The sequence below is a fragment of the Caretta caretta genome, chromosome 6, assembly GCF_965140235.1.
Source record: "Caretta caretta isolate rCarCar2 chromosome 6, rCarCar1.hap1, whole genome shotgun sequence".
NCBI lineage: Eukaryota > Metazoa > Chordata > Testudines > Cheloniidae > Caretta > Caretta caretta.
Window position 1 is genome coordinate 129,926,466 of NC_134211.1, and position 23,993 is coordinate 129,950,458.

At 42.1% G+C, this 23,993-nt stretch overlaps 2 protein-coding genes across 2 annotated transcripts in view; one reads left to right on the top strand and one right to left on the bottom strand.

Moving 5' to 3' along the window:
- The window catches only part of FANCM (FA complementation group M), a 154,098-nt gene that overhangs the window by 111,796 nt on the left and 18,309 nt on the right, over nt 1–23,993 (bottom strand).
- Nucleotides 2,427–23,993, top strand: part of LOC125638217 (heme-binding protein 2) — a 28,381-nt gene continuing 6,814 nt past the window's right edge. Inside the window, exons 1-4 of the mRNA XM_048853674.2 lie at nt 2,427–2,705; nt 17,013–17,104; nt 21,353–21,494; nt 23,345–23,528. Coding sequence (XP_048709631.2) covers nt 2,471–2,705; nt 17,013–17,104; nt 21,353–21,494; nt 23,345–23,528 — 653 coding nt within the window. The 5' untranslated portion in view covers nt 2,427–2,470. The remainder of the gene's footprint in view (nt 2,706–17,012; nt 17,105–21,352; nt 21,495–23,344; nt 23,529–23,993) is intronic.

Sequence of the window (23,993 nt, forward strand, 5' to 3'; positions counted from 1 at the left end):
CCCTGCACCCCCTCACACACCCTAGCCCTGACTCCAGCCCCCCTACACATACCCAGCCCCCCACAGCTTTTGCCAACTCCTGCACCCCCTCACATGCCCCCAGCCCTCTGCCCTGACTCCTGCACCCTCCTCACACACTCCCAGCCCTCTGCCCTGACCCCTGCACCCTGCATCCCCTCACACATACCCCCAGCCCTCTGCCCTGACCCCTGACCTCTGTACCCCCTCACACATACCCCCAGCCCTCTGCCCTGACCCCTGCACCCCTCACACACCCCAGCCCTGACTCCAGCCCCCCTACACATACCCAGCCCCCCACAGCTTTTGCCAACTCCTGCACCCCCTCACATGCCCCCAGGCCTCTGCCCTGACTCCTGCACCCTCCTCACACACGCCCAGCCCCCTGCCCTGACTACTGCACCCCCACACACATACCCAGCCCCCCCAAAGACCATGCCCTGACTCTTGCACCCCCCACATTCCCACCCCCACCCCTCGCACCAAACGGGAGCTCCTGCACCCCCCCCCACATTCCCACCCCCACCCCTCGCACCAAATGGGAGCTGCCCAGGTAAGCACTCCATCCCCAAGCCTCCTGCGCCAACCCTGAGCCCCCTCCTTCATTCTAGCTCCTGACCAGACCCTACACCCCAACCCCCAGCCCTGTGCTCAGTGCACTCCCACCCTCAGCTCAGTGCGGAGAGAGAGAAAGAGAATGGGCTAGAACCAGGGAGAAGGTAGGTACCCGCTCTATGTGGGCCGGGATCCCAGACCGGCAGCGGGCTGAGTGGGGCCGGCAGCCGAGACCCTGGCTGGCAGGAGCCAGCGGATGGAACCCCAGACCAGTAGCAGGCTGAGTGGCAGCAAGCTGAGCCACTCAGCCCACTGCCGGTCTGGGATTCTGGCTGCCGGCCCCTTGCCAGCCGGGGTCCCAGCGAACGGAACCCCAGGTTGGCAGCAGGCTGAGCAGGCCGGCGGCGTAAGATCAGCATTTTAATTTAATTTTAAATGAAGCTTCTTAAACATTTTGAAAACCTTGTTTACATACAACAATAGTTTAGTTATATAATATACAGACTTATAGAGAGAGACCTTCTAAAAAACATTAACATGTGTTACTGGCACGCGAAACCTTAAATTAAAGTGAATAAATGAAGACTCGGCACACCTCTTCTGAAATGTTGCTGACCCCTGCTCTCAGCTGTGCGCGTGTGCACACAGATCCTAAACCCCGCACACATGGCGAAACACCGTGCACACAAAAATTTGCACAGAAGCACAACAATTTGCACAGAAGAAATTTTTTGCACACACGGCCTGTCAAAAATTAGAGGAAACACTGAGCAGGGGGTTAAACTAGATGACCTCCTGAGGTCTCTTCCAACCCTAATCTTCTATGATTCTATGATTGTTATAATAAATCATGATAATAATTATAATAAATTGTTATAATAAATCCAGTGTCTCTAGTCCATGATTTTTAGAGTTTAGAAAAGTTATGAATTTAAATTCCCAGGCTCATCATCTGAAGGTGTTCATAGTACAAGAACAAAAGTTACAGCTCAGTATCCAGACAGTTGCATATAGACTCAGTGGAATAACCTGGATAAGGATCAAACTGTGATAATGTTAGTAAGTGTTTCAGCTGCAGCCAATAGTCATATCTTCACTAATGATTATATGTAGCTGTAAAGTTAAAAAATATAACAGAAGTTCAAGGAATATTTTTTTATAACCTTAATAGTTAATTTAAATTATATTTTGCATAATTAATCGTATCATCATTTTTTCCCATCTGCTATTTTTCAAAGCTACAGGGGGACTTCTGCAAGAGGTGGGAACAGGCGCCCTCCCTTCCAGAGAGGGCCAATAAAGACATCCCAAGCAACAGGAAAGAATACTGCTGCACAAAGATGTATAGCCATGATGTTTACAAAACACTTACATTGTACAATTATTTGTGAAGACAAATATTTTGGTTTTCTTGCAATTATACAGTTGAAATACAAACCAGGAACATTTAAAGCAGTTCGTTTTAATGTAGGTTTGAATAAAAATGTTAATTGTTTCTAAAACCACACTCAGATGCTTGTTTTGGCAAGAAGGTAATGTAAAGCCAGCCACTCCTTTTTCTACCTTGTCACAATGGTCACCTTTTCCAGGTGAGAAGAACCCCTCTCCCTGTCCACATTTCAGAAGGTAACCAACTGGCGGATGGGGGCACCGCCGCGCGAGTTGCGACCCCCGGGCCAGGGGGCTGGGAAGGGCAAAGGCAGCCAGCGGCGGCAGGGACGAGGCAGCTGTCCGCAAGCGCGGCGAGCAGCGGGTGGCGCCGGCGGAGCAGGCTGCCCCCGCCCCCGGGCAGGGCGAGCAAAAGCGCCGCCTTGGCCGCCGCCGCCGCCAGTGCTCGCCCTGCCGCGGGGCGCGGAGCAGCACCTCGCCCTCGGCCCGGGCCAGCGCCTCCCTCGCCATGCAGCAGGAAGCGGTCAGCTGCCGCATGAGCGGCGCGGCCGGGGAGCCCGGCGCCCCGGGGGCGATCACGCTGGAGGAGCTGGACAGCATGGCCGAGGAGCAGAGCCCCGACGCGGCTGCTCCCAGCAGCTGCTCCCGGGCGGAGGAGGAGGAGGCGGCCGCCGCCGAGCAGGAGCGCCTGCTCAGCTACTGGCAGAGCGTGGGCAGGGGGCACCAGGTGGACGTGCCCAGGGGTAAGGACCCGCCCGCTCGCCGCAGCCCGCTCGCCGCACGGCAGCGCAGGGGTGTCCCCCGGGCTCCCCACCGGCGGCCCCAGGTCCCAGAGTCAGAGGGGGGTGGCTGGAGCCGACCGAGGGCTAGAGAGACCAGACGAAATGGCGAGCATGGAGAAGAGGCAGCGCACGATTAAAAGGGTTGTGTATTGTGTGGGGCAGCCCCACTTCTCCTCTTCATCTCCATCCTCGGCCAGTTTTTCAGTCTGCCACCATAGATGCGTAAAACGGGAGCCAGGATCCAAGGCTCCCACAACAACTCCGGGTGACATTTGAGGTGGTTAGTGCTCTTGCATCCTTTTTAAGGTAATTTAAAGGCCATCCCAAAATTCAAATTTAAATTTGAGCCTCTGTACAAGTGTATTTAATTTATGCAGTAAACGAATGTGCCTGTAAGTGATGGAACAGTGTGAAGCTGGGTTAAACCTCTTAACAATAAAAACAGTTTAGGATTTAGCAAGATTACACAGAAGGAACTTGGAAGGAAGGAGCATACTTATTAGAAACGTGATATTCCAATTCTTTTGGGAATCTTACAATACTGTCCTACCATTAACAAATTTTACTTTTGTTTTATGGACTATGCAGTTTTTTCAAATGCTGTGTCTGTATAGTGAGATTGAAAAAGAAAGGGAAGAGGAACAATGATCCTTCCAAGGAGGAGCAGGGAAGAGATTACAATATGTGTTATCACGGTGACAGGTTTCAGAGTAGCAGCCGTGTTAGTCTGTATCTGCAAAAAGAAAAGGAGTACTTGTGGCACCTTAGAGACTAACCAATTTATTTGAGCATAAGCTTTCTTGAGCTACAGCTCACTCTCAAGAAAGCTTATGCTCAAATAAATTGGTTAGTCTCTAAGGTGCCACAAGTCCTCCTTTTCTTTTTGTTATCACTATGACTCTAACAGAATTGGCTTCCAGACTAGTGAAACTGAAAATAATGTGTGTACAGTTATAAGGCTGGTAGGGGTGAAAGTTTACTCTTGGAAGAAAGCGGATATATGCCTGTGACTACAGGAAACGGTCAGCAAGTGGGCTGTTTAGATTGTGGTTCTATTATAATTGATCAAAGAGCTTGCACCAATATTTTTGAAACAGTGACTTCTGTGAGGCTGCTGCTAAATATCTGGTTTACAAGCCAACTTTTACACCTTCTAATTTGTATTTGTCGTCACATCTATCAAAAATTTTAGTCACTACCATCATGAAATTTCCCACAGTAATATTTTAATATGAGGGTGTGGATAGGGAGAGCTCATATTAAAGTTTGTTTGGTATTAGTTATCATGTAACAAATATCGCCTTTTGACTATAGTTAAGGGAATGTAAATTAGACCTCTAGTTTCAGGTGTTTTGGGGAAGTTACACTTCCAGTTCTGAGACATGTGGCCTGAACCATCAAGAACAGAGCAGTGTGCATATGAGATAAGTGGATCAGAACATGGATAAACAAAGTCACAGCTAAAACTTTGTTCAAAGTAATTGTGGAATTTTTAAAAAAAAATGTTTGGAGTAATTTTTCAGGTCCTAGGAACCTGACTTGTTTGTAGTGCAGGACATACACTAAGTAAAAAATGTGGACAGCTCATCTCTAAATCAGAGTTTGGGAATTTTCTTTGGTTTTGTTTTTTGTAAACATCTTTGTCACCATCCTTGATCCATCCAATGAAGTGAGCTGTAGCTCACGAAAGTTTATGCTCAAATAAATCTGTTAGCCTCTAAGGTGCCACAAGTACTCCTTTTCTTTTTATTTTTAGTGTTTGTAGAAAGTGACTGATACTCTATTCCTGTCGCAACAGCGGGCCCGATAGTCAAACCAATGCCTACCCACTGAACCATGGCAATGGCAAACGCCTCAATATAACAAATACAAAAGTTTTCCTTTAGTTATAAACACAGCTCCTTCACTATCATCAGAAGCAGGAAACCTATAACTGCAGGTATTTCAGATTACTTTATTCCAACTTAAGAGCCTCCTTACAAATCTTTAAAAAACTGGCAAAACCAAGCCTATCCTACTTGCTTGAAGCATCCAGTTGCTGAATTTTAAAGTTATTAGCTAAGATATTTAATGCCATCACAATATAAAAGGCATTGTGTATGGCATATACCTGCTTAGGTTAGTGACTGCCAAGTAGAATCCTCCTCTCTTTTCTCAAGTGAAGCCCACAGTAGATCTGATGAATTTAGATCAGGTGCCTGGTAGGACATTCAGTATCTGGTGAATGTATATACTAATAAGACCCACCACAATTAGAGGTTACCAAATCTTCATATTAACTGACTTCTAAACCAAGTCCCGTCAAATATATCAGACCAGTCCTACCCTCTTCCAACTGAAATCCCACCAAAAAGACTTGCTTCTTCTATAACACTCACATATAGTGTCAATCCTAATTACCATTTTAATATTTAAATAATTGAACCCTCAAGATGTACACATAGTGCTGCAATTCATCCTTCTTCAGCCTGTCCCCTCCCAAAGTTATTTCACATCTTATGTCATGTCTGAATGTTAAGCTTTAAAGGACATGTACCATATGGCTCAAGTACCAATCACACCTGTGGGCACTATTTTAAAAATATAAAAATATATATGCTATACTCGTTTTTATGTATAAATCCATAACAAATGTTCAAATTTAAAAGCAGTTTGAATTGAGTAATATGTATTTTACTTCACAGTTCCATAATACAAGTTGTTTGGCTGACATTCCAAAGACTTACCTTCAGGCTAAACATGAAAAATTTCCTCTAATGGAATTTTTTTTAAAAAAGGTCACCAGAAGGGGTGAAATAGAGCTTATAAAGAATACCTTATGCTACGGAGATACTTCAATATATCAAAAACCTTATTCCAACTACTCTCCTGAGATAAAGGTAAAAAATCCTATTACTATAAGCAGCATAGACAAGAATGTTATTCAGTGATTTAGCTTGAATTAATTTGCTTTCGTACAAAATTTTTTCTATCAACTCTCAATTTGTGTCATGTTATATATTTTATTGGACCAACTTCCATTGGTGAGAGACAAGCTTTTGAGCTTATACAGAACTCTTCTTTAGATCTGGGAAAGGTACTCCGAGGGCTAATGCAGCTGCACCACTGTAGCATATCTGGTGAAGACGCTCTAAACCAGTGCTTTTCAAACTTTTTGTATTGGTGAGCCCTCTCACATAGCAAGTCTCTGAGTGTGATATTCCCCCCCCCTTATAAATTAAAAATGGGGAGGTAATGTAATTTAATGGGGACTTGGGGCTGTGAGCCCCACAAAGCTGACAGCTTGTGACCCCCATGTAACTACCCTGCGACCCCCCTGAAGGATCACGACACCCAGTTTGAGAACCCCTGCTCTAAACTGACAGGAGAGAGCTCTCCCATTGACTTATTTACTCCACCCCTGTGACAGGCAGTAGCTATGTCAGCTGGAGAAACTATCTACATTGGCGCTTAGGTCAGTGTAATTTACATCGCTCAGGGGTGTGGATTATTCACACCCCTGAGCGATGTAAGTTGCAGGGAAGTGGTAGTGTAGACAAACCCAGAGTGTCACAACTGAACAGATAGTAATTAGCACCTACTCTAAGGGACTACTCAAGGTGAAGTGGCCCGTTAACATTTCCTACAGTCATAGCACAAAAAGGGGGGTTAGTGGGTTGTAATAAGACATAAATCCAGTGTCTTTTTAGATCATGATTTTTAGGGTCTAGCAAAGTTATGAATTTCAGCTCCCAGGCTTGTCTTTTGAAAGTGTTGGTCAGATTTCCCTTGAGGATGAGGACTGAAAGGTCAGATATAGACCGATCGTTTTGTGAAAAGTGTTCATCCACAGATTGTGTTGTCTTATTTTCCTGTGTGAGGTCATTTGAGAGCATAGCAATTGTCTGATTTCAAATGGTCCCTTAGAACATGAGCTAACTACGTGTATTAAACTATCTGTTCGAACTTGTATTTAGCTGTGACATGGAGTACCTTTCCCAGACCCGAAGAAGAGCTCTATAGCACGTAAGCGTCTCTCCTCCCAACAGAATTTGGTCCAACAGAGAGACAAGTTGGGTGAGGTAATATCTTTTAATATCCTGGGACCAACACAGCTACAACTATACTGCATATCAAATTGTAAGTCAGCCTCCGATGATATTAAAGCAGGATCTGACGTTTTAATTACTAAGCAAAAAACTTAACGTTTAAACCAGAGATCAAAGTTAACCAATATTAACATTTTCAATAACAGAGTTCTCTTCATTAGAAGATGATATTCAAGTCACACAAATAGCATAAAGCATGCAAGTTCTTGGATAAAAAATAATATAAAGAGAACTACTGTAAAGATCTGAAAATGTAACTAATTTTTCCACCCAACAGACATCTACACTTGTGGTGTACAAGATGAAACTCAGTCCTACTAACAAATAGTTACTTACCTTCCAGTAACTGTAGTTCTTAGAGATGGATTTTTCCACACACATTCCACTCAGTGTCCATGCGGGTGAGATTGGATTCTTTTGAACATCAATGTCTGCTAAGGCCACACTAGGTGCCTACCGTCAAGGACATGAAGGGTGGGGTGGCTGCAACCCAATAAAATCCTCTAGGAGCAGGAGTCCTATGAGTGGTGATGGAGGGTGCTTTGTAAAATCTGTGTGGACAACACATCTTAAAGAGCCACAGTTACTGTAAGTAACTGTTCTCTCTTCTTTCAGGGATTTGTCCACACATTCTACTCTGTGACTAAAATGGTTCCCCGGAGCTAGGGTGAGCAGAGGCTTACCTGAAGAATAATTGTAGAATCTTCACTACCAAAACTAGTATCCAACTTTGTAGCTTGCATCAGGGAATAATGAGTGGTAACGGAATGGACTGAACTCCATGTTGATGCCCTTCATCTCTCTGATATGGGGATATTACCCAAGTAGGTCACCAAAGGTGCTTGAGCTGTGAATGAGCTTTCATCTGTCCAGGTAGATCTTTCTTAGCCAAAACTTGTCATAACACAATCAGAGACCTGCTTTGAGTCTCTGATGGCATAGGTTGCTCCTTAGCCCATTCCACAAATGCCACACACAGTCTAGATGTACACCTGAATGGCATGGTCACATCTAAATAAAATGACAATGCTCAGGATTATCCAGCATGTGAAGTCTCATTTTACCTGGAGTGGAAGGCAGTTCAGGGAATGTGAAAAGACTGATGCAGAAGTTGGAAACCACCTTACGCAGAAACTTAAGGTGAGCTCTGAGAGTGACAATGTTCTTGTGAAAGAATGTCGGGGGAACCCCATCACGAAGGCCTGAATCTCTCCTATTCACCTAGCTGATGTGATGGCACCAAAGAGGCTGTCTGCCTCAACATGTGATAAAGAGACCTGGTAGCCAATGGTTCAAAGGGTGGACCCATCAGTCCAGTCATCACCAATTTGAGGACCAAGGCAAGAGAGGTTCCCACTGCCAGACCAGTGGGGAAGCATGTGAGCACCCAATGAAGAACCTTGTCGGGTGCTAGAAAATGGTACAGCCTTGTGCAGGAAGATGATTCACCAATGTCTCTGCCAAGTGTACTCATATCAAACTAAGGGTCAGGTTTTATTGTTTTAGAGAAAGTAAGTAGTTCAGTATAGCTGAAATCGGGGCTGCTACCAAGCAAGAGCTGATGCTGCATTGCCCAGACAGAAACCCTCTTCCATTTGGCTCTGTCAGTCTGGGTAAGAGTTTCCTGTTTTGGAGCAAGATGGCTTGAAATGCAGCAGAGCGGATCCTTTCTGTAGATGTTAGCCAGCCAGCATCCAGGCTGTCAGATGCAGGATCCAGCCATTATTCTGTAAGACCAGATCTGATAAGGAGATGATATGTCATTCTAAAAGGTTCACAAGGCTTGAGTACCAAAGCTGTCTGGACTTTGCTGGAATTATTATAACCCAACCTGCCTCAATCAGGGTCAGTATGGATTTTTCCTTGTCTACCTTGAGTCCCAGCACGTCAAAGAGGCTTAGTGTCCTTTGAAATAAGTCTGTCACTTGCTGGAAGGATTTTCCCTGTACCAGCCAGTCATTGAAGTAGGAATACACCTGGACTCCTTGTCTTCTCAGACACGCCTCGGCTAGGACATGGGGAGTACATGCAGGACTGTAGAGAAACCAAAGGGTAGGATTCTACTGACAGAGACATACATATCAGGAACCTCAGTTATCTTCTGTGAGCAGGATGTATTAGATGTGAAGGTAGGCATTTTGAAGGTTGAGAGCTGGCAAGCCAGTCCATGGGATCCAGGGAGGGGATTACAGAGGCAAGAGTCACAATATGGAATTTGAAGCAACAGACAAAGGTGTTGAGATGGTGAAGACTGAGGATAGGTCTTCAGCCCCCCTTTTTTCTTTGGGATTAGGAAATAGTGGCAAGTGGGACAGGTGGTTGCCAAAAACAGGAACAGAAGGAGGATCTGCAGACGGTCTGGCCGGACTCTCAATGTACGTGTCAAAACTGGTTTATGTCAGGAGCCCTGGAATGTGGGGCAGCAAGAAAGAACATGGTGAAATCACTGCCTCTTCCTCCAGGCTCGGAGGACTGTTAAGTGCAAACAGTGACTGTCTGGCATATGGTTACTATTTTCTCAGGTGCTTCCTTTTTGGGGATGAGATGCACAAGCCTAAAGATCTCAAAGTAGTTCTTGAGTCTTTTAGGATGTGGAGAGCCTCATCCATATCACTGTTAAAGAGCTCACTGTCTTTGAATGGGAGGTCCTCCATGATGACGTAGACTTCCAGTTTCACTTCCAATGCTTAATACTACAAAGACCTCATCATCCTGGCTCTGGCCATTGACCTGGTGGCTGTATCTGATGCATCAAGAGCCACTTGGAGCACTGTTTGGGCTGAAAGCTTTCCAGTTCCTCGAGCTGTCCTTTCCAGAGTCTGTCCCATAAAGGAAAGTTATATGTGGAGAGCAGCACTTGATCCACATTCACCACTCCCAACTAAAGTCTTACTTGGTGTCACCACGCCTTCGTGGGTCAACTGAGAAAACCAAATTCAGGACAAGCTGCTGGAAAAAAGGGCAGACACACCCCAAAACTGGTGGTTATTCAATCCGTGAGATATACCAAACCAGCAACAAATGTAAACTTGTGTCTTACCACACTGGCTAACAAGAAGTCAGAAATGCAGCCTCCTTAGATATTCCAGTCCTGGATTCAACACCCAGAACTAGACTTAAAGATGAGTGGTTCTTTAAAATCAGTTTAATTAAACAAAAGGTTCTCCTGATCTCAAAGGGCCAGCCACACACCCAGGTCAATATATAACTCAGATCTTACCCAATAACCATACTGTTGCCAATCCTTTAGTATTTAAAATCTAAAGATTTATTTATAAAAAGACAGGCAGAAAATAATTAAAATTGGTTAAAGGAATCAAATACATACAATAAATGAAAAGCTCTTGGATCAGGCTTGTAGCAGTGATGGAGTAAACTGCTGGCTTAAGTCAAAGCTCTGGTTGCTTCCAAATCATTGGAAGGTCCTCAGTCCCCTGGTTAGAATGCTTAGTATAAGTCCATAGTCCAGAGGCTAGAGCAGGAAAGCAGCCAAATGGAGACGTTTCCAGGGCCTTTTATAGCTTCTCCTAGGTGGAGGGAAACTCATTGTTCCAAGCAAAGCACTCAGCACAGTTTGTGGAAGAGTACAGAAATACAAGATGGAGTTCAGTACCACATGATCTAGTCACATGCCCTTGCATTCTTCGATGAGTTATAGCAGCCATTACCCATAGTCTGGCTGAAACGTCCTCAGGAAAGTCCATCAGATCCATCAAGTTCTCTCAAGTGAAGGGAAACCCACTGTTCTCTCTGTGGAAAATTACAGGTAGCAAGATGGTGTTTGGGGTCACATGGGCAAGTCACATGTCCATGCATGATTTCGCTTAGTCACAGCAGAAGCTATTACCTATACTCCAGATGGAACATTCGTAGGAAAGTCCATTAAGTGTAGACTGGCATCTCCCATGGTACATTGTGAGTTAAGTGTTCCTTAATGAGCCATTTTAACTTGAATAGTCCCTTCAAGATGTGCAGGCTAAATACCTTGTGGGTGGCTACCCAGGAGCAAACATTTGAAATCCAGGTATAGAGCTAATACTCCTAACTTCAAATACAAAAATGATACCTCCATACAAATACCACAATCATATTCAGCACATAACTTTTCTATTGACACCTAATTTGACACACTTTGTACAAGATTTGCTGCAAACATATAACAGTGGTAGCAATAATGATCTACATGGTCATATTTTAATTAGACAACATCACACTTGGGAATACACTTTCCTCCCAAAGAGGTCTGATTTCTTCAGGTCTTTCTCGAGAGCAAGGCTTTGGTTGGTCCTCCTGCTTTGGCTTCGCATGAGCCACCTGTAATACAAGAGTACCAATAGGTTTTCACAGAAATATTCAAACACTTTAGCTAACACCTGATGTCTCCTGTTGAGAGTTTTCGATGTTGCTGTGACTAAGACAAGCCTATGCCCAATCAATTAGGCTGATTCAAGCAGTCCAGCATTAATGGGCATGGCCACTTGCCCCAAGGAGGAAGGCTGCAGGATATCCAGAAGCTTATGTTGATTCTCTTGGATGATTTTCCACAGCAAAATATCCAGCATCTCCACTATTCTCTTTAACAGGTGCTAGAAGACCTTTAGCTTGTCCATAGAAGCAGTGGATTTAGGATTAACTGCTTTATCTGGGGAGGATGATGAGATGGCTAAAGGCAGGTGACTTTCAGGAAATGGTCACCTCCACTATATTTGTCTTCTCCCTCCATGAACAGAGGTTGAGCCAGGAAAGGGGCCTGGGCTGACAGGAGCTATTTCTTTGGCAAGACAACTTTAGATGAAGCTAACTTTCTCCAGTGCAGAACAAAAAACTTTGAAACCACAAATATTTTGTGTGAAATGGAATTCTTATTTTCCAACCAGCCCTACCTACAAGCCTTAGAAAAACCACAGTTTGGACATTCTTAGTAGAGACTTATTAGCGAACAGCTAAAATTGCTGAAGATTCTGTCCTTACTGAGCATGCTCAAGCTTCTCACATATCCTACCACTGTACTGGCCAGACTGCACGTGTGAATCCCCACAGAGCAACTGAGCATGTGTCATCCCGTAACAGCTCCAACATGTTACCATACTGCACATAAGCCATCCTCACAGAATGAGTGATCATGGTGCAGCCCACGGTAACAGGGACAAAGACAGACCTGGCTGCTCCAGGCTGGGATGGGGCTGGGCATTGGGACTCAGAGCAGGGAGCTTCTCTCTCTTGTGGTCTCAATGACCCTCCTTCTGGCATCCAAGCAGCATGGAGAAGAAAGCTGTCTGATTCAAATGCAGAGAAGACAAAACCCAGACCTGGGGAAAGGAAAGTAGCTGGGAACGGGGACAAGAAGTCTGGTGAGTATGGGAGTGGGGGAGGAGAGAACCTGGGACACACTGAGCAAGGAGACTAGGGGGATGGGAGCGAGTAGGCTTTGGGGCACAAACACTGAGATTGGAAAAGAAGCAGGGACTAGCATGACGAGGAGCTTAGAACTAAATCAGTGGGGGAAGAAATGGGGGTGCAGGGGAAGGGAGACAGATCTGACAAGGGGCTCGGTGTTCAGGGAGAACAGGGACTGGCTAAACAGAGAAACTGACAAGGAACCAGGGAGGGGAAGAGGTCGGGGGAAAGACTGAGATTGGATAAGGAGTCCAATGGAGGGAAACTAGGACTGGAATCTGGGGGAGTGGGCATGGGAGAGCAGAGAAGTTGGATGAGGAACCTGGAAAGGGACACGAGCACTGGCTGGGCAAAGAGAATGGGTCTGGCATGAAGCTGGGTAAGCAAGAAGGAGATTGGAACAAGGAACTTGGGGTGGAGCAAAGACGCGAGTGGGACAGGACAGAAGGGTCTGTACCCACTAGAACACACTCCCCTGCAGAGTCTCACCATTCCTCTGCTGTTAGCAACTATCTTTGAAACTCACACACAAAGTGTCTCTCCACCCCCTCCAGTGCTGACCCACATACAAGATGACAACCTACAACTGCTATCAGTTATTCCATTAGCTCAAGTGGCAGAGGTCTATGCAGTGGATCTAAAAGGTTCCAAACTTGCAGAGGACCGATGTTGGTGTCCCTATAATACCACAAGAGGGCACTTCTTGTTATTCAGTTTGCTTTTTTAAAAAAGAGCTAGGAAATTACATACAAAAACATATTAAAAGACTATTAGGTTGCAAAGTCAAGCACTCAGACGTTAATTCTGGCATTTCCTAGGGGCCCTGTGCCATCTTAATTCAGCCGCCTGGGTGCCAGGACTGTGATCACAAGCAACACACATGACACTTAAGAGGCTCATTTTTTTATATGCAACACCCTCTTTGCTTACAAACAGAGCAAAGTAGTGTGCAAAATGCAAGTGTGCCTTTTAGCCCAAACAAAACTGGTAGCTTTTTGATTTTAGACTTGCCAGCGTCTTATGTTATGGCATTATGACTAATCTTAAAATATTAATCCACTGTGAATTCTTTCTGCAGCAGGATGTGAAAAATTTACAAATCTGAAGTTATGAAACCTATTTTGTCCTGATTCAAGCTTTTGTACATTACAGCTTCATTTTGCTAGAAAGTCAATATTTACTATTACAGAAGTTGACCAATTCATTTTGTCATTTTAAATATCTTCTGCACCTTTAAATTTAAAGTAAAATCCCTTATCAAAAGTAGGTTATGTATCTCATTACATCATTGATATTTGACAAATATGTATAAAATATTATGCAATAGATGGAAACAATTGCAATATAAAAAGCCTTCTACATCACAGGTTTTAAAGTAGCATGTAGAAAAATTCCCCATGTTATTTAAATATTGAATTATGGACCTGTGGCTGTTTAAAATAAGCTTTCAAAGGACACGATCTTCAGCCAAACGTAAAGCTGGCATGTGTCATAAGTTTGGCCATTTTATTCCTTCTTAGCTTAACTCGATGATTCCCCCATGTAAGAAATCTCAGTAGTTTTTAAGTTAACGTGACAAAGCAAACTTCTTTTCAAGTAAGCTGCAGTGCCTGTCTGTGGTATTTAGATACCATATTAATGTCATACTTAATTCTGTATAAGCTGCATGCACGAACTCCCGATCAGTTCCTTGACTGAAATCCCTTGTTTTGCTTCAGGGCTTTGTTGTTGTTTTTTAAATACTCTCCTACTTTGAACTCCTTGTTATTAGGGAAGGCTTGTGTAAGGAGGCAGATATTGCACCATTCTCTGAAGACAGCCAGACAGTGACTTGTCCAATTTCTATGGGTACAAAGTTTGTCACATAGCCTGAGCTGAAGTGTCCTGCCCGTCAGCTTCATCATATGCTTCATCAGTCACATAATCCCTGCTGCTTGCAACTAATAGTGGATCCCAGGGAAAGATAGTGTTTTAGGGCATGTCTACACTTACCTCCTGAGTGATCGATCCAACAGGGGTTGATTTATCGCGTCTAGTGAAGACACGATAAATCGACCGCCGAGCACTCTCCCGTCGACTCCAGTACTCCACCGGAGCAAGAATCGTTGGCGGAGTCGAAGGGGGGAGCGTCAGCAGTCGACCTACCGCAGTGAAGACATCGCGGTAAGTAGATCTAAGTATGTCGACTTCAGCTATGTTATTCACGTACCTGAAGTTGCGTAACTTAGATCGATCCTCCCACCTCCCCAGTGTAGACCAGGCTTAAGATAGCTACACTATAGCCCACTGAGGGCTTCAGAGGTTAGGACCAGGACCTTGAATTTGATTCAATATTGAATGGAGAGCCAATGGACTACCAGAGTTATGTGCTCTCATTTATTTCTCCTGGTAGGAGAAACAGGCTGCTGCATTTTGTGCAAGTGTAGATTAATTTCCAGAGATAGAATGAAAGTAACTGGAGGTGACTGAGATACTGTGGGTCACAATGACTAAACCAGTGGTTCTCAACCTATTTACCATTGTGGACCGCAAATGCAGCTCTCTATGCGTTATGTGGGAAGCATCCACACACACATCATACGATTAACTAAAAAAATTTAATCACAAATAATCGCACTGTTAAACAACAGAATACCAATTTAAATGTATTAAATATTTTTGGATCTTTTTCTACATTTTCAAATATATTGATTTCAGTTACAACACAGAATACAAAGTGTACATTGCTCACTTCATATTATTTGATAAGTATTTGCACTGTAAAAATGATAAAAAATAGTATTTTTCAATTCATCTCATACAAGTACTGTAATGCAATCTTTTTATTGGAAAAGTACAACTTACAAATGTCGGGGTGGGCGGCTCTTACATAACTGCACTCCAACACAAAACAGTGTGCAACTTTGGAGCCTACAAGTCCACTCAGTCCTACTTCTTGTTCAGCCAGTCGCTAAGACAAACAAGTTTGTTTACATTTACAGGAGAAAATGCTGCCTGATTCTTATTTACGTCACCTGAAAGTGAGAACAGGTGTTCTCACATGGCACTTTTGTAGCCAGCATTGCAAGGTATGTGTGTGCCACATATACTAAGCATTGGTATGCCCCTTCATGCTTCGGGCACCATTCCAGAGGACATGATTCCATGCTGGTGACACTTCTTAAAAAAAAAGAGTGTTAATTAAATTTGTGAATGAACTCCTGGGGGACAATTGTATCTCTCTGGCTCTGTTTTACCCACATTCTGCCATATATTTCATGTTATAGTAGTCTCGGATGATGAATGAGCACATTGTTTTACAAACACTTTCGCTGTAGATTTGACAAGACACAAAGAAGTTACCAATCTCAGATTTCTAAAGATAGCTACAGCACTTGACCCAAGGTTTAAGAATCTGAAGTGCCTTCCAAAATCTGAGAGGGATGAGGTGTGGAGCATGCTTTCAGAAGTCTTGAAAGATCAACACTCGGATGCAGAAACTACAGAACCTGAACCACCAAAAAAGAAAATCAACCTTCTGCTGGTGGCATCTGACTCAGATGATGAAAACGAACATGCGTCGGTCCACGCTGCTTTGGATTGTTATCAAGCAGAACCCGTCATCAGTATGGATGCATGTCCTCTGGAATGGTAGTTGAAGCATGAAGGCACATAAGAACATTTAGTGCATCTGGCATGGAAATATCTTGTGACACCAGCTACAATAGTGTCATGTGAACGACTGTTCTCACTTGCAGGTGACATTGTGAATGAGAAGCGGGCAGCAATTATCTCCTGCAAATGTAAACTAACTTGTTTGTCTGAGTGATTGGCTGAACAAGTACAATTGACTGGACTTGTAGGCTCTAAAGTTTTACACTTTTATTTTTGAGTGCAATTAATTTTTTTGGACATAATTCTACACTTGTAAGTTCAACTTTCATGATAAAGAGACTGCACTACAGTACTTATATTAAGTGAACTGAAAAATACTATTTCTCTTGTTTTTTTACAGTGTAAATATTTGTAATCAAAAATATAAATTGAGCACGGTCCACTTTGTATTCTGTGTTGTAATTAAAATCAATATATTTGAAAATGTATAAAACATCCAAAACTTTTTTTAAAGTGACAGGTTTCAGAGTAACAGCCGTGTTAGTCTGTATTCGCAAAAAGAAAAGGAGGACTTGTGGCACCTTAGCGACTAACCAATTTATTTGAGCATAAGCTTTCGTGAGCTACAGCTCACTTCATTTTTAAAATGGTATTCTATTATTGTTAAACAGTGTGATTGTGTTTATTTTTTTAATCATGCGATTAATTGTGATTCATTTTTTTAATCGCTTGTCAGCCCTAAAACACACACACACACACACACTGTGGATGCAGCCCACATATATAAAACCCATATACCTTCGAGGATGTCACATGGGCCACAGTTGTATACTGATTGGGCATGTTGAGAACCACTGGACTATGCTCTTATCTAGGTATTGTTTCCTGAACAGCTGTACATGTTGGGGTTTTCTACTGGAGCAGTGGGAGTGTCAACAAGCAACAAGGAGTATAGTAGGGCTCAGACAATATGCTACTTTGTGATATAAATAAATAGAGTCTCAAATTTCTATAATTTTAGAGGTGCAAAGGTAAGAGTCAACTGACTATGTCTTTCTACACTGAGGTAAGTCAGGCTCATTTTTAACAAAAACACAAAAGCAAAGTGGGCCAAAATAAAACCACATGTGCTTACTCCTTATTTCTGTAGTTTCAATTCTAGAATTAAAAACATATGATGTCATTGCAGACATGGCAGAGCCAATCCAGCAACTGACCAGAAATAATCAACATCAGGAGAGGGAAAGTATCCCATTTACACTGGTACACCGCAAAGAAAAGGTAATTCTTTTCCTGCAAAGTATTTATTCTGGTATTTGAAATGAGTACACTTTGATAAGCAATTTAATTGTATACGTGTTCAAGACTGATACAAACCTGGCCCTAATGTCTTAACAGTCCATAATTGAAGAAAGGGAGAACAGTACACACAAGTGATTGAAATCAGTATGCCTAGAATGAAAGTTAGGTGACCCAAAAACACTTCAGTATGTGAACATCCCAAATCAGTAACTGAATGTGTACTTAAATTAAAAGAGTTTAAAGGATATTTTCCCTTTATTTACCTTGTAAAAGGAAAGTTCAAAATTTTGAATACGTTTTCCTTTCCCAATGAAAATCCAGAATGCGTGTCTTGCCAGGTATGCAAGAGATGTTATTTTCAAATATAATTTTAAAAAATAAAGTCAGTGTTTTCCCAAGCAATTAGATTAAGTCCAAATTAAACAGAAAAAGTTAAAGTGAGAAACAGAGTATGAGATTTGTATGAACACCGCATAATAGCTACTGAAAGCTTAATGCAAGCTAAATACCTAGATATGTTAACTTCAACAGTAAGAGTCCAAAAAAAGACTGTCCTTGAGCATACTTTTGATTTGTGAATTTGCCATTTTGTACAATCCATGCTTGCTCTGATCCAGAGAACAGAATACCTTCTCTCTACTCAGAGCCTGGGTTAGCTACAGTCTAGTTCTGCTTTGCAGATTTCAGGAATACACATGTAGAAATTATCTTTAAAATGCCTCCAAGATAACATTTCCACTCCTTCAGACTATTTGAAATTCATTTCTAGTTTTCCACTTCCACTCTCAAAATGTATCACTAAGCTGGCTAATCAAGTGGTAGGGTTAACTTCTCTGTTTATCAGATCCATTGTTTTATCAGTACACAAAGGCTGTTACCAAAAGTGAGTAAAAAAATTCTCATCAGATATTTAAAAGCAAAAAGGTAAAGCCAGAAGAGTTGGATTATCTATCTATAGCTAATTCAATTAATTTCACCTGTTTACAAATAGACAGTATTAGTTATTGGAACTACAACAAACATTCATTGCAAACAGATTTCAGACTCTGGATTTTTCACCAATTGCATGTGCCATTTTCTAGTCATTACAAATAATAGCATGGCCAAGCAGAAGGGATCCAGGTTGGAAGAAAATGAGCAGAAGAATCTGTGCTCTGTAGAGCATACTCCCACCCAGAAGCTGGAATCTAACCCAAGATTCCTGAGCCTCACTATTCCTCTGCTATCAGCAACTGTGAAACCCACCAGCAAATGTGCATCTCATCCCCCTCTAGTGAAAGTCCACATAGCAGTAGTACAGGTATCCTCTCTCAGTTACTTCTTTACTTCAAGTGGCAAAGGATCTAAAGTTTCCACACCTACTGATAAACCAAGTTGGTGTCACTATGATGCCACATGAGGGAATTTTTTTCCTCAGTTGCTTTTTTAAAAGCCTAGGAAATCATAGTGTTGTTGTAGTGGTGTTGGTCCCAGGATATTAGAGAGAGAGAAGGTGCGATTTAATAACCTCCTCAAGGGGGGAGGGCTACTACAGCTCCTCCTCCAGGAATCAAAAGCAGTGGGTGGTGATTAAGGCCCCCTCCCCCAGTACTCCTTCCTGAGAAGACTCACATATACTAATTGAGACTGGATTCTCCAGAGATCAAGAGACAAAGTACTTTAGAATAAACTGCCTGAGTTTTAACTGACTTGAGGCTCTTTTTCCTGTTCCAACAAACAGAACTTTCTGTTTAATGGGGCAGAGACTAATGGGTAACCTCTAGTGAACTTTTGGTATACATATAGGAAAGTACTTTATTTTATAAGTTCTCTCTATAATGCTTTTAACCTTATGAACAAAAAGTGCTGTTCAAGAGCTGTGTGGTCACTTCTAACTGCTGGCAATACATTAGTCATAGTTCTCAGAAAAAAACAGAGCAGACACTGGTCTTTTAGGCAGACTGGCTTGCTGGGGATACCAGTGTAGATCAGGTAGTGCTGCAGCCTTAAAACCTCTGTCAGGAGGGAGTCAGACAGTTCCCACCCAGGAGAAGTGATGCCTGGAACCTGGAAATCTTTAAGCAGGTTCCTGAAGAGACCATGGAGGGGGAATACAGGTGCCGTTATCCTGGAACTGTGACAGTTACATACTATTTTCCTCTACAGGATCTGTGCCTCATTCAGTGGATGTGATGGAAAGTGCTCTGGGTATGAATCAAGGCTGTGTAGCACAGGAGGCTGTTGCCGATAGGACCCCTGCCTCTTGCAGAAATTAGAAGGTGTGTAGGAATGAGGCAGGGGATTGCAGGGAGAGAAAGATGGTCTCACAGTTAGCTGAATGCTGCCCTGGAGAATCAGATTCTATCTCTGCCTCTGCCCCCATTTTCTTATGTAATGCTGGACAAGCCACTTAAACCCAAACTTTTCAGGGGTGTTCACTAATTGTGTTCCTCATTTTCTGGGTGCCCAACTTGAGACACATGGCTATGATCTGAATAAATGCTGAGCACTCACTGCTGCTACTGCAGTCAGCTGGAGCCGTGCTTTGAACATATGAATTGTTATATAATGCTAGGTACGCTGAAAAGATCATGTTGTTGGCCTCTCAAATTAAGCACCCAAAACCAGTGGATACTTTTGACCTGTATCTCTGCCTTCAGCTCCCCTTTGGTAAAATGGGCATAGTAATATCCCTTCATCTCACAGGAGCATTGCAAAGATTGATTAATTATGGTTCATGAAGCACACACTTAACGATGAGTTCTGTAGAAAAGTCCAGGAGGAAATTAATACTGTCTTTAGAGCTGGGTTTGAATAGTGTGGAACGAATAAGATGTAAAGCCACACATTCAACAACGAGGATAAAACAAATACTGCATAGCTGCTCATTAAGTGAATACTGTCCATCCTGTGCACTGAATGAGGCAGGAGTTCTGGGGGAAAAAATAGTAGGTCATCAGGTAATTAGAGACTGTACCATAATGCATAGGTGTAAGGGAGTGAATTAAGGCTGCATGGGCAACTTTAATTCTGGTATTTCTTTATCTTTGAGTGCTTGACTTTGAAACCTCAATGTTCTTTGAACATAGCTGGTAATTTACAGTAGTACTGCAAACTCATTGAATGCTAAATCAGTTTAAGTTATGTTTCAGAGTAGCAGCCGTGTTAGTCTGTATTCGCAAAAAGAAAAGGAGGACTTGTGGCACCTTAGAGACTAACCAATTTATCTGAGCATAAGCTTTCGTGAACTACAGCTCACTTCATCGGATGCATAAAGTGGAAAATACAGTGAGGAGATTTATATACACACAGACCATGAAAAAATGGGTGTTCATCATACACATTGTAAAGAGACTAATCACTTAAGATGAGCTATTACCAGCAGGAGAGTGGGGTGGGGGGAGAGAAAACCTTTTGAAGTGATCATCAAGGTGGCCGGCCCACTTGTGAAGTGAAGATTATCACTTCACAAGGTTTTCTCTCCCCCCACCCCACTCTCCTGCTGGTAATAGCTCATCTTAAGTGATTAGTCTCTTTACAATGTGTATGATAAACACCCATTTTTTCATGATCTGTGTGTATATAAATCTCCTCACTGTATTTTCCACTTTATGCATCTGATGAAGTGAGCTGCAGCTCACAAAAGCTTATGCTCAAATAAATTGGTTAGTCTCTAAGGTGCCACAAGTACTCCTGTTCAGTTTCAGTTATATTACCTTGCACTAACCTCCACATAAATCTGTTTTATGATCAACTTACAGCACCACTGATTATGGCCCTTGTCAAGGTAATCCTTGATATTGATTAGAGTTAATGGAAAATTTGGAAAAAAATGAATATATCAAAATGTGTAGATGGCCCCACTACCAGAGTTTTAAGTCTTAAAAAAATCCTGCAACTTACCAGTGTAATAATCTTTTGAGGCAAGTGGCTAGCATGCAGCTATATCTCAGCAGACAATCCCCATTAGATAACCTTAGTGTTAGCTACAAAAAAAGTGAACTAAATATTTAAGACTTGAAAAGCAATATTCTTTATAATTTTTTTAATTGGAACACCTAGATTTTAGTATAAGTCACGTCATTCTTTTCATTCTCCTGCCCATGTACCAGATAGCTTATTTCCTTTCAAAATAGGCAAAGGATCTGACTTAGTCATCTTAAACACTGAGAAGTTCTTTAAATTACCCATACCAAAGCTTAACATCAAATTAAGATACTAACTCATTGTCTGATTTTTTGTTTGCAGTTTGGGGAAGTGCTTTACGAAAAACGTCAGTATGGAAAAGCTAAATGGGCTTGTATTAAAATGCAAGAAGAACAGTATGAACAGAGCATATGTCTGGGATTCATGAAGCTTATGAAATATATTTGTGAGCAGAACTCTTCAGGTAACTACAGATGCTAGTTTTGAATTACAACATCTTCTGCTATTTATGCTCCAGCACCTCTCATCAATTCTAGTTTGATTTGCACCAACCAAATACACAATCCTTTATAGTAGAAACAGCTCCCTGTGACAGCTTCTTTGTATTGGAAATGAAAACAAAAAACACTCAAACTGAAATGCCTCCTTGCACAAACATTTCAAAAGCACAAGTTTTATAATTGAGTGATCTCCAGCTTTTATTTCCCACCAGGTCCTCTCCCTTTCAAATTCTGATGAGGCTGGGATTTGTGATTTTTGTACTACACTGAGTACACGATCAGCACTAGACAAATGAGTTTTTCCTGAAAGGCTGTCTGGATATTGGTCGTTCAAATATTTCTAAACTGTTAGAATACTAATGAAAAATTGTAAGAGTCAGTTTGCACAGCTAAAGGCCAGAAAAGACCACTAGATCATCTATTTCTAATCTGATCTCTTGTATAATACAGGCCACTAAATTTCACCCAAGTACCGCTGTATTGAGCCAAACATGCATTAGCCAACACGAGCTATCTTCTTTGTATTGGAAGGCATCCAGTCTTGATTTGGAAATTTGTTCCAATCATCATTACCCTCCCTATTAAAAATTTGTGCCTAATTTCCGATATAAATTTGTCTGGCTTCAGCTTCCATTTATTGATTCGTGTGCCGTTTTCTGCTACATTACAGAGCCCTTTAGTACACAGAATTTTCTCCCCCCAAAAGTACATATACACTAATCAAGTCACCTCCAGTTTTTCAACTTCCTTTCTAAAATGTGAACACCAGAAATGGACAAAGCATCCCAGTATCAGTCTCATCAATACCCATATACAGAGGTAAAAATCACCTCCCTACTCCCATTCCCCTCTTTATCCATCCAAGGATTGCATTAGTCCTTTTTGCCACAGTTATCATATTAGGAGCTCACACTGAGTTGCTTGTCCACTATGACCCCTAAATCTTTTTCATAGTCACTGCTTTCCAGGATACAGTCCCTCATTCTGTAGATATGGCCTGCACTATTAGATGTGTAACTCTGCATTTGGCTGCGTTAAAATGCGAAATAATGATCAGGGGTGTGTGTGTGTGTGTGTGTGTGTGTGTGTGTGTGTGTGTGTGTGTGTGTGTGTGTGTGTGTGTGTGTGTGTGTGTGTGTGTGTGTGTGTGTGTGTGTGTGTGTGTGTGTGTGTGTGTGTGTGTGTGTGTGTGTGTGTGTGTGTGTGAAAATATATATACAAACCTGTTAGATTAATAAACCTAAAAAGACAAGTGTTCAGGGTTAAGGCAGTTTGTGGAATAAGGGAATTATTCCTGTGTAACTCCATGTCTGGAGGACCCTATTCTGCAATAAGAATGCTCCTATTCCAAATCCAAGTGGATTAAGTTATTTCAGACAAAGGTACTCTTATTGCAGAACAGCAGCATCCACTCATGGAGTTAATCAGGAATAATTAATTCGCTTTAAATTCACACACTACATTACTCCGATTAACTTTCATGTGTAGACAAGCCCTATCTTTGCCAAACCTAACTACATCTAGACAGGGAAGAGCTCTCAGAACACTTCATTTTAATATACTGTATGTACTGCAAGTCCAAGGCACAGTGGAAGATTAATATCAACTAGCTGCCTCCAGCCAACAGCACCTAAAGCCACCACTTTCTAAATCTACTGAATTCCATTCTGCTATGAAAAACTTTTCTACTCTGCAGTACTTTATCTATGCTTAGCTTAAGAATGTTCAATATTAGTTTTAAAACTTCATACATATTGAGTGCAAAAGTTCTCTTTTGTATTCTCTAGAGTGATGGTCATGTATTTTTCTTTAGGATTGTACTTGGGGATGACTATACCCATTGTGACTCTAGTGCATACTAATGAAACTCACTCAGAGATCACACGTTCAGTGACAGTCGCATACTACCTGCCTGAACTACTGCAGGAGCAGCCACCTCAGCCTTATGATTCTGACATAATTATTGAAGAGTGGCCTCCTACTGTTGTTTATACTAGGTAAGAAACATATTAATACTGTTCTAGTAAAGCCCTAAGTAGTACAGGTCTCTTTCTATATATTTAAAATAGAATATGACAAAAACTAAAAGCTAACATTGAAAATCAAAGCATGTGTTATATCTATTAAATACCTCTTGTTTCAAAGACCAAAGTCAAAGTCAACTCAGGAGATAACTATTACATTCTGTAGACTGTTGCTAAGGTCACAGAAGTATTTAACTTTTTGAAGTAAATTAGTTATGGTGATACTTCTATTGCGTCTTTTTATATAAAAAATGGAATGATGAGTGCAACAGGGAATGTTACATCTGACACTTGTAAATTTTGGGTTAAGAAACATTTTAGCAGTTATCACCATGTATAATACATACATTAAGCAGTATCACTGAGAATCACCATAGAACCACTGGGAAGAGAAAAAGAATCTTCCAGGCTTAGAGGGGACTTCAGGAAATACAATAA